Source organism: Lactuca saligna, chromosome 5 (genome assembly GCF_052625555.1).
Source record: "Lactuca saligna cultivar CGN05327 chromosome 5, ASM5262555v1, whole genome shotgun sequence".
Lineage (NCBI taxonomy): Eukaryota > Viridiplantae > Streptophyta > Magnoliopsida > Asterales > Asteraceae > Lactuca > Lactuca saligna.
This window is the reverse complement of record NC_136421.1, coordinates 44300424-44313395: the sequence shown is the minus strand read 5'-3', so window position 1 is coordinate 44313395 and position 12972 is coordinate 44300424. Positions and strand designations below refer to the sequence as shown.

Genomic DNA, 12972 nt, shown 5'->3' with positions numbered 1-12972 from the left:
GGAATGGTGGCTGTTGTTGTAAGAAAACTCAACCAAGGGTAGATATGCGTTCCAACTTCCACCGAAGTAACACATGCTCGAAGCATGTCCTTGAGCATCTGAATTATCCGTTCACTCTTTCCGTCTGTCTGTGGGTGGTAGGTTGTACTAAAATGCAATCATGTTCCCGAATCCTCATGGAACTTGTTGCAGAATCTGGAAGTAAAACGCACATTCCGATCTGACACTATAGATGTCGGCACCCCATGCCGAGCTACCACCTCTCTCACATATATCTTTGCCAGCCTCTCCGCAGAAGAGCTCTCACTGATGGCAAGAAAGTGAGCGCTCTTTGTCAACTGGTCCACAATCACCCAAATCGCATCGACACCCCGCACGGTTCTTGGCAACTTGGTGATAAAATCCATAGAAATTTGTTTCCATTTCCACTGGGGAACCTCCAGTGGCTGCAACTTGCCATGAGGATGTTGGTGCTCGGCTTTAACCCGACGACACGTCAAGCACCTCTCAACTACCCAAGCAACGTCTCTCTTCATACAGGGCCACCAATAATCTCTCTTCAAGTCTAAGTACATCTTAGTGGCCCTGGGGTGGATCGAGAATCTTGATCTATGCGCCTCATCCATCAGTTTACGTCGAGCTCAGCCCGTATAGGGCACCCAAATCCTCCCTCGAAAGGTTATAAGCCCCTGAATGTCTGTCACAAACTCAGACACCTGCCCTATCACTTGCTCCCTCTTGTGGTTCTCCAGTCTCACGGCCTCCACCTGGGCCTCTTGAATGATATCTAAGATTGGAGTCATCACTTTCATCCTCAAACACACGTCTCGGATCGGGTACCGCTCAGGGCGTCGGCAACCACATTAGCCTTGCCCAGATGATACAGAATCTCACAGTCGTAATATTTCACCACATCCAACCGCCTTTCTCATGTTAAGGTTGGGTTGATCCATAAGATACTTAAAAATTTTATGGTTCGTGTATATATTACACCTAACCCCATACAGATAGTGACGCCGGATGTTGAGGGCAAACACCAACGCCCCCAACTCTAGATCATGGGTGAGATATCTAGTCTCCTAAGGCTTCAACTGCCTCGATGCGTACGCTATTACGTGCCCTCTCAGCATCAGCACCGCACCCATACCTGAAATAGATGCGTCGCAATAAACCACAAAATCCTCCATTCCTTCTACAAGGGCTAACACGGGAGCCTCGCATAATCTCTGGCGAAGGGTCTCAAATGAGGTCTACTGCTCGGGTCCCCAAGTAAATGCGACACCCTTCCAGGTCAAATTGGTGAGAGGGAAGACAATCTTGGAGAAATCTCTAAAAAATCTCCGATAGTATCCGGCCAGCCCCAGAAAACTCATGATCTTAATGGGGGATCTCGACACCTCCCATCTCATAACTGCCTCAATCTTGGCCGAATCGACCAAAATATCATTCTGATTAATGAGGTCTCCCAGGAACTGGACCTCTTGTAACCAGAAATCACACTTGGATAACTTGGCATAGAGCCTCTCCGAAATCAGTACACCCAGAATCTCTCTCAGGTGCTCCTCATGTTGCTCTCTGGACCTCGAATACACCAAGATATCGTTGATGAACACAATCACCAATCGATCTAGCATGGGCCTACACACCCAGTTTATTAGATCCATGAACGTCGCCGGTGCCTTGGTGAGCCCGAAGGGCATCACCACGAACTCATAATACCCATAACGTGTCCTGAAGGCCATCTTCGAGACATCCTCCTCGCGGACTCTCATCTGATGATACCCAGACCTCAAATCGATCTTGGGAAACCAAGATGAGCCCTCCAACTGATCGAACAGATCGTTGATCCTTGGAAGTGGATAACGATTCTTGATCGTCAGCTTGTTCAACTCCCGGTAATCAATGCACATCCAATGTGAATCATCCTTTTTCTTAACAAAAAGGATTGGAGCTCCCCACGGTGAGCTACTTGGTCTGATAAACCCTTTCCCCAGCAGCTCCTAGAGTTGTGAGGATAACTCATGCATCTCCGGTGGCGCAAGGCGAAAGGGTGCCTTGGCAATAGGAGCCGCACCCGCCAAAAAATCGATCCGAAACTCTACCTGCCTCTCGGGAGGCACACCCGACAACTCCTCAGGGAAAACATCTGGAAACTCGCACACTATCAGAACCTCTAAGATGGAACTTGACCGCTCCGCTCTAGCCCGCATATCTATCACATACGCCAAAAATCCCATACATCCCAGCTGTAAACTCTGCCTCACCCTGGTAGCAGAGCAGAATGTTGATCCAAATTTAGTACCCTCATCGTATACCGTAAGTACTCCTGCACTAGGGTCTCGTATAGTCACCAGCTGACGCTCACGGTCGATCACAACTCCAAATTGACTTAACCAGTCCATGCCCATGATGACACATACATCCCTTATCGTGATCAGCACCATATCTATCAGAAACTCAACTCCGAAAGTCTCAAGCACACATCCTCTGATCACATCAGTCGCAAACACCACATGCTTATCGGCTATGAAAACTCTCAGAGGTCGACTCAACGCCTCTCGATGGATACTAGGTGACGACTAAAAGCTAATGATACAAAAGACTGACTCGCACCTGAGTCAAATAACAGCAAGGCAAGCACAAAAGTCACAAGAAAAGTACCTATGCACAATCCCAATATAAGCACAAAATATCTAAAAAGAATAATATAAGAATACGTACCAGCTACCTCGTCAGGTGCTGCACGGACCTCCTCCGCTGTCAGCTGAATGGCTCTCCCACGAAGCCTCGGTGTCTCAACCTTCACTGGCCGGCTCTCAGTAGCACACACAGAAGTAGGTGTAGATCCATGGGCTGATCCTTGCATGATAAGTTCATCCTCACATGATGAACTATCATCGTTAACTTCCATTACTATTTTCCGAATGTTTGGATTCATTTTAAAAAGAGAGAAACGATAGAGAGAAAATGAAAAAAACATATATATATATATATATATATATATATATATATATATATATATATATAAAATATAATATAATGAACCAAGTATATATATATATATATATATATATATATATATATATATATATATATATATTGAACCGATGATACATATAGAGAATCTTAATAAAAGGGAAAATAAAAATAAAAAAAATAAAAACAAAAATAAAAACATAATAATAATGTGAAAGATTCTCCACTCAAATTATGTCGACATTTTCAATTTCACGGGTTCTCCAACTCCCAACCATACTTAACTTCAATTTCACGTTTCCTTTCAAGCACCGTGCACAAAATATCTCCAGTCAAATGATCATGCGGCCAGAGAAAATACTCCATATCTCGGTTGTCTATCTCCCAATACAATAATTGAGCTTTCCGTTCTTCGTCAGCTTCGAAAATGCACAATTTTTTTCTCGGTACCATTGTCTTTGTTCCGCCTCTATTTTGGTTGCAATCTTGATGCCGAAAATTTGTTTGATGAGATAAAACATTTCATTTTCTGTTGATGATGTCGATGCGACTTTCTTTCCTTTTCTTCTTCTATGAGGCGGTGAGTCTTCAATACTAAACGACTGTTGTTTTTTGGGGGAGAATACATGAGGATATTGTGGATCGGAAGATGATATGCATGCATTGAAAGAAGATGTTTTGATTTGTTTTGAAAGAGGCGGGGAGTCGTCACTAGCTTTTGTAACTAATTCCCATTTCGTTTTGTTGTTCAACCACTCCCAAGCTTCCTGATGAGGAAAACCTTTCTGATCAATAGTCCTCCGATACTCACTTAGTGAAGATTGCAAAACATCAGTCTCAGATCTCCCGCTAGCCACACTGCTCATCTTACAGTTATAGATGTTGAAAGCGTTGCATTTCTTTTAGAGGTCTTTCTATTTTTTGTTTATTTGGTGTCGTGACCGATCAGAACCTCCCTTCTAAACACTAAATGCTCTAGAACCATGTCCTAAAATGCATCGAACCTTTGTTGATTTCAACATTGACTATATTTAGAAACATCGATATATGCCCTAGCCAAAGCCAACTCTTCGCCTTCCATCAAGTTCTTTCAGTTATGGCGTTGTGTATAATTGCATTTTTTTCTCAGCAATGGGTTACAACTTCTCGTTGGTTTCTTATTCATTTTTTCGGGAGTCGGTTCGTCACTAGAACTATCAGATTCTACATTTTAATCATCATAGAATTGGAAATTCTCGGGTTGAGAAGATTAGAATTGGATTTCTGGAACCCTTTGAGAAAATTGATTCCATGGGTTATAACTTTGATTTTTCTTCTGGAAGCCTAAATGTGTTGTAAGTTTGTTGCACTGGAAAATATTTTTGTTGGTAGTTTTGGTTTTGTTCATAGTTTTGGTAGTTTTGGCATTGCTGTAGTTTGGATTTTGAAAATCTTGAGAAAAAAATATAATATTTTGACTTGAACCGCCTTGTGTGGCTTTGCGTCTTTGGCTAGAACCGGTTTGTTTAGCTTTGCCTCGGGAATTCATTAAATGTAACTGAAGAAATTGAGTGAAGTGGTAGTTTTGATATTGTATATACTTTTGGTTATATCTGTTCAATTTGTATAGCATACAATATATATATATATATATATATATATATATATATATATATATATATATATATATCGTTTTTTTAAAGAAAAAAAATCATGCAAAGATTCCTGCAAAAACCGTTCCTTTGACTCTATCTGCCTTAGTAAGTCATTTTTTATTTTAAAGTAAATTACATGGATGGTCCTTTAGCTTTACAGTTTTTCCATGATATGGTGCCTACGAAACTTTTTCCCTGAGATGGTCCCTATGGAGCAAACATTGCACACAAAGGGTCCTAATGACTAACTTTGTTAAAATATCCTGTTAAGTATATGTGAAAGACCAAAATGTCATTTGTTTTTATATTTATTTTAATATGTTATTAATTTGAAATAAAAAATGGGGCTTTCTCTTTCTTTCTCTCTCTCCCTCTCTCATTATATTAATCCTTCTGTCTACCATCACCTCTCTCCCCTTCCTGTTATTCTTCACCACTGGTCAAGGAAGAGGCTGCCAGCCACTAGAACCGCCCCTTCCTTTCTATTTCTGTTGCAATCCAACTCCACAAACATTGTAACATCTGAGCCTTGGAGGTTCTTATTTATTGATTTATAGCTTGTGGATGAGCTTCACAACGTGAGACATGGTGGTCACATCGTGTGTGACTGTTGACTAGTTGACCCATGTTTTCGAGTCTCACGACGTGAGAGTTTGGGTGCTTAGGACGTGAGAACGGTCTAATGACCAAAACCCTGATATTTTGGGTATTTAATGGAATGATAGGGATAGGGTTGCCCATCCTTAGACCCCCTCACTCTCTTGCCTCCTCAAAACCCTAATCTCGACCTACTTGAATTCCTTAGCCATTTTGTGTTATTGAAGCATTATTTGGTGGTTTTTGACTCATTGAAGTGGAAGAAGACCTTGGTGGAGAAACCTGTTGGCAATCTAGCTTCTACTTATATTCTTGTAGAGCTTTTGGATCATTGTAAGTCATAAAGCTCTGGCCTTTTTACCTCTTGCATGCTAGATCTAAGTCTTAAGATCCTTTTTGCATGATTGTGAATAATTACCTTCATGGGATCCATAAAGTTGGCAACTTTATGGATTACTGAGGCATCTTCTATGGTATAATCTTTGGATCCGAGTTTTGGTGTAGTTTTAAACTCCAAGCATGAGTCTTGATCTCATTTTCCCTTTTTTACCTAGTGAGTGTTTGATTCATGCATTGGACATGCATGACTAAAAAGCTATGATTTTTATCATCTTTTGGGTGAAGGAAGACCCTCTAGACGGTCCCAAGTATTGGCTGAAAGGAATAAGAGCTTAATGCTCAAACTTAGCCAATGTAGTGCTCACGACGTGAGGAACAAGCATGTCATGTTATGAGAATGCTTGTCATCCCGACTGTTATGTCCGGATTGAGTCACGATGTGACTCATGGAGTGGACACGACGTGAGGGTCAACTGTTGGAGTTTGGATCGTTGACTCGCCTTAGGGTTCTCTAGATGGGTTGGGCCATTAGTGGGCCTAGTTTGGACTTGGGCCATTATTAGGCCTCATGATTATGGGGTTAACCTTAGAAAGTAACTAGGGTTGGTATTGATTGTGTTAAGCGTGAGGAACCGTTGTGCAACAGACTTGGGTATGAGATTTGTTATCTTCTAATTGAGGTGAGTTTTCCTCATTGTACGTGTGGGTTGAAGGCACCAATGCCGACCCACTAGATTCTATGTGTTAATATATAGGATGTTGTTATGTGGTAGCGATCTTCCTTTTTGTCTGTTGACTAGTTATATGATCATCTATTGTTGGATATATGTTATTTGTTCTGTATATGTCAACATGTTATATTGGGGTTGAGACTACTGCTTTGTGCTTATAGTCAATAAATCGGGCAATCTAACCGTAAGGTTGTGGGCCAGGGGTAATCCAACAATGAGGTTGTGGACCCGTTATATAATGGGCAATCCAACCGAAAAGGTTGTGGGTCGGGGCATTCCAACCGAAAGGTTGTGGGCCAGGGGTAAGCCAACCGGGAGGTTGTGGACCCGATGCCTGTTGCGTATATGTTATGTGTATTGGTACTTTGGAGGGATTTACTAAGCTCTAGCTTACAATTTCAGTTTATTATTTTAGGTACTTCAAATGACCGTGACAAGGCGAAGGCGTGACCCTGCACATCCTTCAGTTTTATGTTATTTGGATTTTGGGATACTCTGATTACATAAACATAGTTTTGAAACAATGGTTTTGTGAACATTTATGATTTTGGGTTATTTTGTAAAAGTTAAAATTTGTTGTGATTTTGGAATGTTACAAACACCCCTACGTTTGTTGTTGTCCCCCTCGATCTCCGCAGCCCCGCCGAAAGGCTTGGTCGCCGAAAAAACAAACTAGAAGAAAGGCGGTTGTTGCCTTTAATCTGGCACCCTCCACCTCCTTCTCCAGTCGAGTAGCATCACCCCAAACACCCTATGTGTTTTGTTCTTCCCGGTCCTTTCCTCCCTTTCTCCTTGTGTTATATTACCAAACAAAGAAAGAAGAACCGATAAGGGAGCTGCCATAGCAGCCCCTCGCCAACACCATCGTCAATGCGAAAACCACCAACTGCCACCTTTCCATCTTCATACTCTAATCGACAAAACCACTAGTGACCATTCCTTCCATTTTCTTGGTGGCTCCTTGAACCTTCGATCCACCTGCTTCCTTTTCCCCTCGATTAGTGGTCGCCGACGATGAGGAAAGAACTACAAAGGGTCGTCGGAGGTCGGCTGCCTCTCCTCGCGATCTGCTTGACCACCGGTGCTTCCCGATCGCCACTTTCCATTCGTGTTTCTTTTTTTTCTTTTCCGATTAGAAAATAAATGAGGAGCATTTCCCCATCGTTTATGTTGTTGGATCTCTAGTGGATCTACCATCGATGCTTGAGCTAAGGATGTGTGTGTGTGTGTGTGAGAGAGAGAGAGAGAGATAGACCATTTGTGTACAAAGAACAAATGATATTTTTGTCATTTACAATTACTTAATAAAATCTGTTAAGAAAGTTAGTCATAAGGGCCTTTTGTGTGCGATGTTTGCTCCATAGGGACCGTCTTAGAAAAATAAATTTCGTAAGAACTATATAAGAAAAAACTATAAAGCTAAAGCACCATACGTGTAATTTGTTCTTTATTTTAGACAAAACTACAAATTTGGTCATTGTGGTTTGCAAAAACCTTTGGACGAGGTCTAAAAAGTTTCTAGCTTGCATCGAAGGTCCAAAATCAAAGTTTTTCATTGTTTATGGTCCAAAAAAACTTGAAAAATCGGTTTTACCCTTTTTCATTTATTTTTTTCTATTTTCTATTTTATTTATTTATTTTTTCTATTTTATTTATTTATTTTGGTATTTAAATAATTAAAAAAATTAAAAATAAAATCTTACCCAACACACACACACACACACTCTTTCTCTCTCTCTCTCTCTCTCTCTCTCTCTCTCTCTCCTTTTACCCTTATTTGTCGTACACTATCGTTCTTCACCTTCTTCATTCTACCGTGACTGCCCTTCCTAAAAAAACATAATTTCACCATAGTCGTATACCACCAGCCTCCTACTAGCAACTATCTGTCTTCTTACTATCGTTCTTCACCTTCTTAGAATCATTAGTTCTTAGATCGGATTTAACGGTTTAGGGTTTTATGCTTCCTCGATTTGGTCACTGAGATTGATGAAGCATGAATGACACATGTGTGGATCATCGATTTGCAGGTTACAATAGAAGAGGGAGATGAAGGTTCAAGTCAACAGTTGAAGTTCATAGGAGTCACCACCAATGTCCTCTAAATTTGTGTTTATCTTCTATCCTCACAATAAAATCGTAGCAGAAACCATTCAACAACCCCATTCACCAACCTTCACCACCACTCATTGATTCCGCTATTATAATCGATGATATTACGACATTTTTTTGAAAACAAATTGTCACATGGATTGGTAATAGAAGAAGGGTTTTAGAAAGAGAAAAAGGGAGAGAGGAGGAAAGATTTTGGGATGAATGGGTTTTGATTTATTCTTTGGTTATTATCGTTGGTATGTATAGTTTATATTCGATTTCATCCACAACTTTGAACTCTGCAATCTTGTTCAAACGACTTTGAATTGATGATTTCAGTTACTTCTTCAGGAGAAAAAGCTTAGGGGTGGGGATGCATAAGAAATCGATATATATATATATATATATATATATATATATATATATATATATATATATATATATATATATATATATATATATATTCTGGACTCAATCCTGTTGATGAGATTGTTTCTAATCGATGTGAGTGCTTTGCGTTGGAATATGAATATGTGTGTCTGTGTGTTTGGCTTTCAATTTCTTTCTATGGCTTGATTTTGGCTTTTGTTCATCAATTTGGGGATATCTTAAGAAGATGAAATCCATGAGATTTGAGAAGACGAACACACACACACACACACAGAGTGGGGTGGGGATACTTTTTTTTTTTTTTAATTAAAATATTATTAGAATAATTATAAAAAATACAAAAAAGAAAAATAAAAGTGCCTAATCGTCCTTTCAAAAAATTTTGGACCAAAATCACATAAATATTTTGATTTTGGACATTCGATGCAAGTTCCAAACTTTTTGGATCTTATTCAAAGATTTTTGAATACGAGTTTTGTCTTTATTTTATAAGTTATCCCTTATCATCAAAACTACTTATTTCGATATTAAGGAATGGACCAATATACCCCTTCACTTAATACAAGGTTTTCGTTCGAATCTTCACCAGAGAAAAACACAGCGCAGCCTCCATTCTTCTCTCGTCGCCTCCTCAGGCGATTCCCGATTCCTCGCCGCCGACTTCCATCGTCGGATACCGTCGCACCCACAGCACCGGCGACCGTCGCACACCACAGATACGATTCAGGTACGATTCTCTTCATCTTTTCTTGCTTTCGTTCAACTGCATTCTGCTGCTATCGATTTTTCTTTTTCCCCTGATTTCAGTCGAAATCGAAATCTTTATGATGTCTTCTATTTTTAGATATACAATGTTTTCGTTCAACTCCATTTTTCCTGTTCTCGATTTTCTTGTTTCCCCTGATTTCAGTTAAAATCGAAATCAGTTTGTTGCCTGCTGTCACTGCAATGCTGTATCCGTTCAATTTCTCTCTACCGGTCATAATTGTTCAACTGTTTCCTACTTAAATAACCTTCGCCAAACACCCTCTTGATTTTTTTAATTAATATACTCTTTGACAGAAACTCACATAACCAGCAGCCGCACTCCGCCGCCGTCGTCTCCCGCCATGGGAGCTCTCCCCGCTGACTTCGCTTGGACCTCCGAAGACGATTTCAAGTTGAAAACCGCTGCACAGGTAAGTATTTTAGTCTACATTTATATGTCTCTTTTGGTTAAAATTTTCCCCTCAATTTATATGACAATTTTGTTATTATGTTTATTGTTATAGAGTGGTGTCCCCTTGGAATCAATAGCTACAGGAGCTGTAAAGTTTTCAAAACAGTTCACCATTCAAGAGCTCCATGATCGTTGGCATGCTCTACTCTATGATCCAGTCATTTCTGCTGAAGCATCTGCTCGCATGTTAGAATTCGAGTTTTTTGCTTTATCTAAACTTTCAATTTTTAATGATTTAGACAATCTTGAAGAGAATATTTCAGTCCCTAGAAAGAGAAAACCCGAGGGTGTACGCAAACGTTACTATGCTATGCGAAAGAGAACACGTATTCATCCATTAAATCCACTGGATCCCAATTTCCCTGATGCATCTTTTAATCCCATTTGTATTGAAAATGAAGAACAACCTCCACCCACATACTTTGTTGCTCAAAACAACGAGGCTGATACTGATTATCATGCTGACATGGATCTTGATGTTAATAATCAGCAAACACTTAATCAATGTTTCATTGAGGAAGACAATTATATTGAAGAATCTGATGAATTTAAAGAGATTTACGACTTACTTGAAGATGAAGGACCAGAATTTCCATCCATTAATCCCGAAACCCTAAATTTACCACATCCTAATTCATCTGAATTTCATTTCAAAGAACAATCAATGGCAACAACATCAAATTTTCATGTTAAGATAGAAAACGAAATGTGTGGTGACATAAACGCCAACAACTATTTGATGGAAATATCAAATACCCTTTTTGACCTTGGTGAGGATGACCTTCCTCCATTGGATGCTGATGGAAACGTAATTGACAAATCTTATATCGATGGTTTGAGTTCACTTTTGCTTGATTCTCCTAAAAGAGACATTAATTGTGATTCCATTGTTGAGGAAAGTAAAAGCTTGGAGGGTATTTTGGGTATAATGCTGCCATCTACAACATCTGTTGTGAATTGTAAATCACATACTTCTGTGATTATATGCACTTTGAACACTGAGGATCCAGATATACCAAGTAATGATGATGTTTTTCTCCTTCCATTTTCATCTCCTTATGCAATGCAAACAGATATTCCTCATTCTTCACCTCATCAAAATTCAAACTCTTTTAGGGATTCTGTACCTAATTGGAAAAACGAATTTAGGGTTCCTAAATCAATACCCCAAAAAGATACCAAATACCAAAAATCCCAATTTGATACTCCAATTATTGGATCACAGTTGCGAACAGAAACACTAGGAGATCATAGAATCAAACAGGATTTGGTCAATAATGATGGTCAAAGTCAAACCCTAGTTCATCCAATAGCTATAAAATCTGAGCAGGAATTGCATCATGGTTCTGATATTTTTACAAATTGTGTAAAGTTGAATCCTGGTCAAGAAGAAGAAACATTACATGAAATAGACTCAAAAGAAGTGGATAATCCTATTGTGTTACAGTTGTCAATAGATGATGACATGTCATCTGTTAGTGATGACGAGGATATCCCGAGCTTTTCTGACGTGGAAGCAATGGTAATTCTCCTTCGTTAAATTATTTCTTAAAAAATTTCCATATTTGATTCACTTGTTACAATTTCGTTTTTTCTTTTGTAATTTTGTAGATACTTGATGAGAAATTGTGTGAAGAGGAAAAGAGTTTATATCTAAATGGAAATTGGAGTTATCGAAATCTACAAAGTATGTTACTCTATGATATTCTCATTGTCTATGGTTATTTAGTTTTTTAAGATTTTAAATAATAATCTTATAAGCTCAATTTTCAGCCCTAAAATACAAAAATCCAAATTTTCAAAGAAAATTCATTCGATTGGAACAAGCTGCCAATGGTTATATGAAAAGAGACATGTCATCATCGGGAGCTTTTGCTCTTTTACAAGGGTGGCAATTTATATATCATGTTAAAAAACCCGAGGTATTTTCATTTTTCATTTTTCATTTTTCTTTTTTCACAATGTTTAATCTGTATATATATTTTTTAATCGCTAATTTTATAAATATTGTTGTAATTTAGATTTTATTGGGAAGGGCAACGGAAGATGTTATTGTTGATGTTGATTTGGGAAGAGAAGGTAGTGACTGTAGAATATCTCGACGACAGGTAAAGAATTAAATTACTTTTTTAAAATGAATAAAACGATAAAATAATCATTAAATCATTCGTATTTAATATTTTATTTCAGGCGATTATACAATTGGATCGGGAGGGTTTTTTTCATATAAAGAATCTCGGGAAATATTCAATTTTTGTAAATAGTGATGAACTATCAACCAATCAGAGTGCTTCTCTCACTTCAAGTTGTTTAATTGAGGTATGTTTTAACTTTTTACATTCGGTTACATATTAAACAGTTATTTTATCTAAAAAAGTGCAATAATAATAAACATTATATTGAATTTGGGGGATTTAACAGATAAGAGGAATGCCATTTCTATTTGAGACTAATGAAGAAAGTATAAAGTCGTATGTTGAGAGCATGAAGAACAAAAGTGATGTGGAGGACTAATTTTGAGCTTCAATGACTTTTGAAGGTGCTACTTTTTAACTGCACTTTCTGTTCTTCTGGTCATAATGGGTAGAGTATTTTACAAATTTGGTCCCTATGCTTTACTCAAAATTGTAAGTTTAGTCCAATGTTTCTTTTATAACTTGCATTTCGTTGTAAGAGGGACTAAATCCGCAATGGCGACCTTGGAATGATTTAAGAAGTTGGACCGAACTTGTGATTTTGTGTAAAACACAGGGACTAAGTTTGTACTTTCTCTTATCTCTATCTCTGGTGTTACGCTTTTTTTTTTTTTTTTTTTTTTTTTTTTTTCTACAAAATTTAATTTCTCTTTGTGAACTCAAGTTTTATACATTCTTTTGTCTCCAAATGTATAGTTATTTTTTTTCATCAATTTTTTAATTATTTATTTGCTTAGCAGATAACAAATTAACAACCGTTTTATTTATGTTTATAATATATTAAAAAGTAAAGAAAT

The 12972-nt window shown here is 38.3% G+C and overlaps 1 protein-coding gene across 1 annotated transcript; it reads left to right on the top strand.

Annotated features, from left to right (window-relative positions):
* The first annotated feature begins 9347 nt into the window (after window positions 1-9347).
* Window positions 9348-12755, top strand: LOC145044981 (uncharacterized). The gene is made up of 8 exons (XM_078993341.1): window positions 9348-9488; window positions 9824-9939; window positions 10033-11502; window positions 11592-11667; window positions 11754-11902; window positions 12002-12088; window positions 12171-12299; window positions 12402-12755. Exons 2-8 carry the CDS (start codon window positions 9871-9873, stop codon window positions 12492-12494), a joined length of 2073 nt encoding a protein of 690 aa, XP_078849467.1. The 5' UTR covers window positions 9348-9488; window positions 9824-9870; the 3' UTR covers window positions 12495-12755.
* Window positions 12756-12972: the final 217 nt, after the last annotated feature.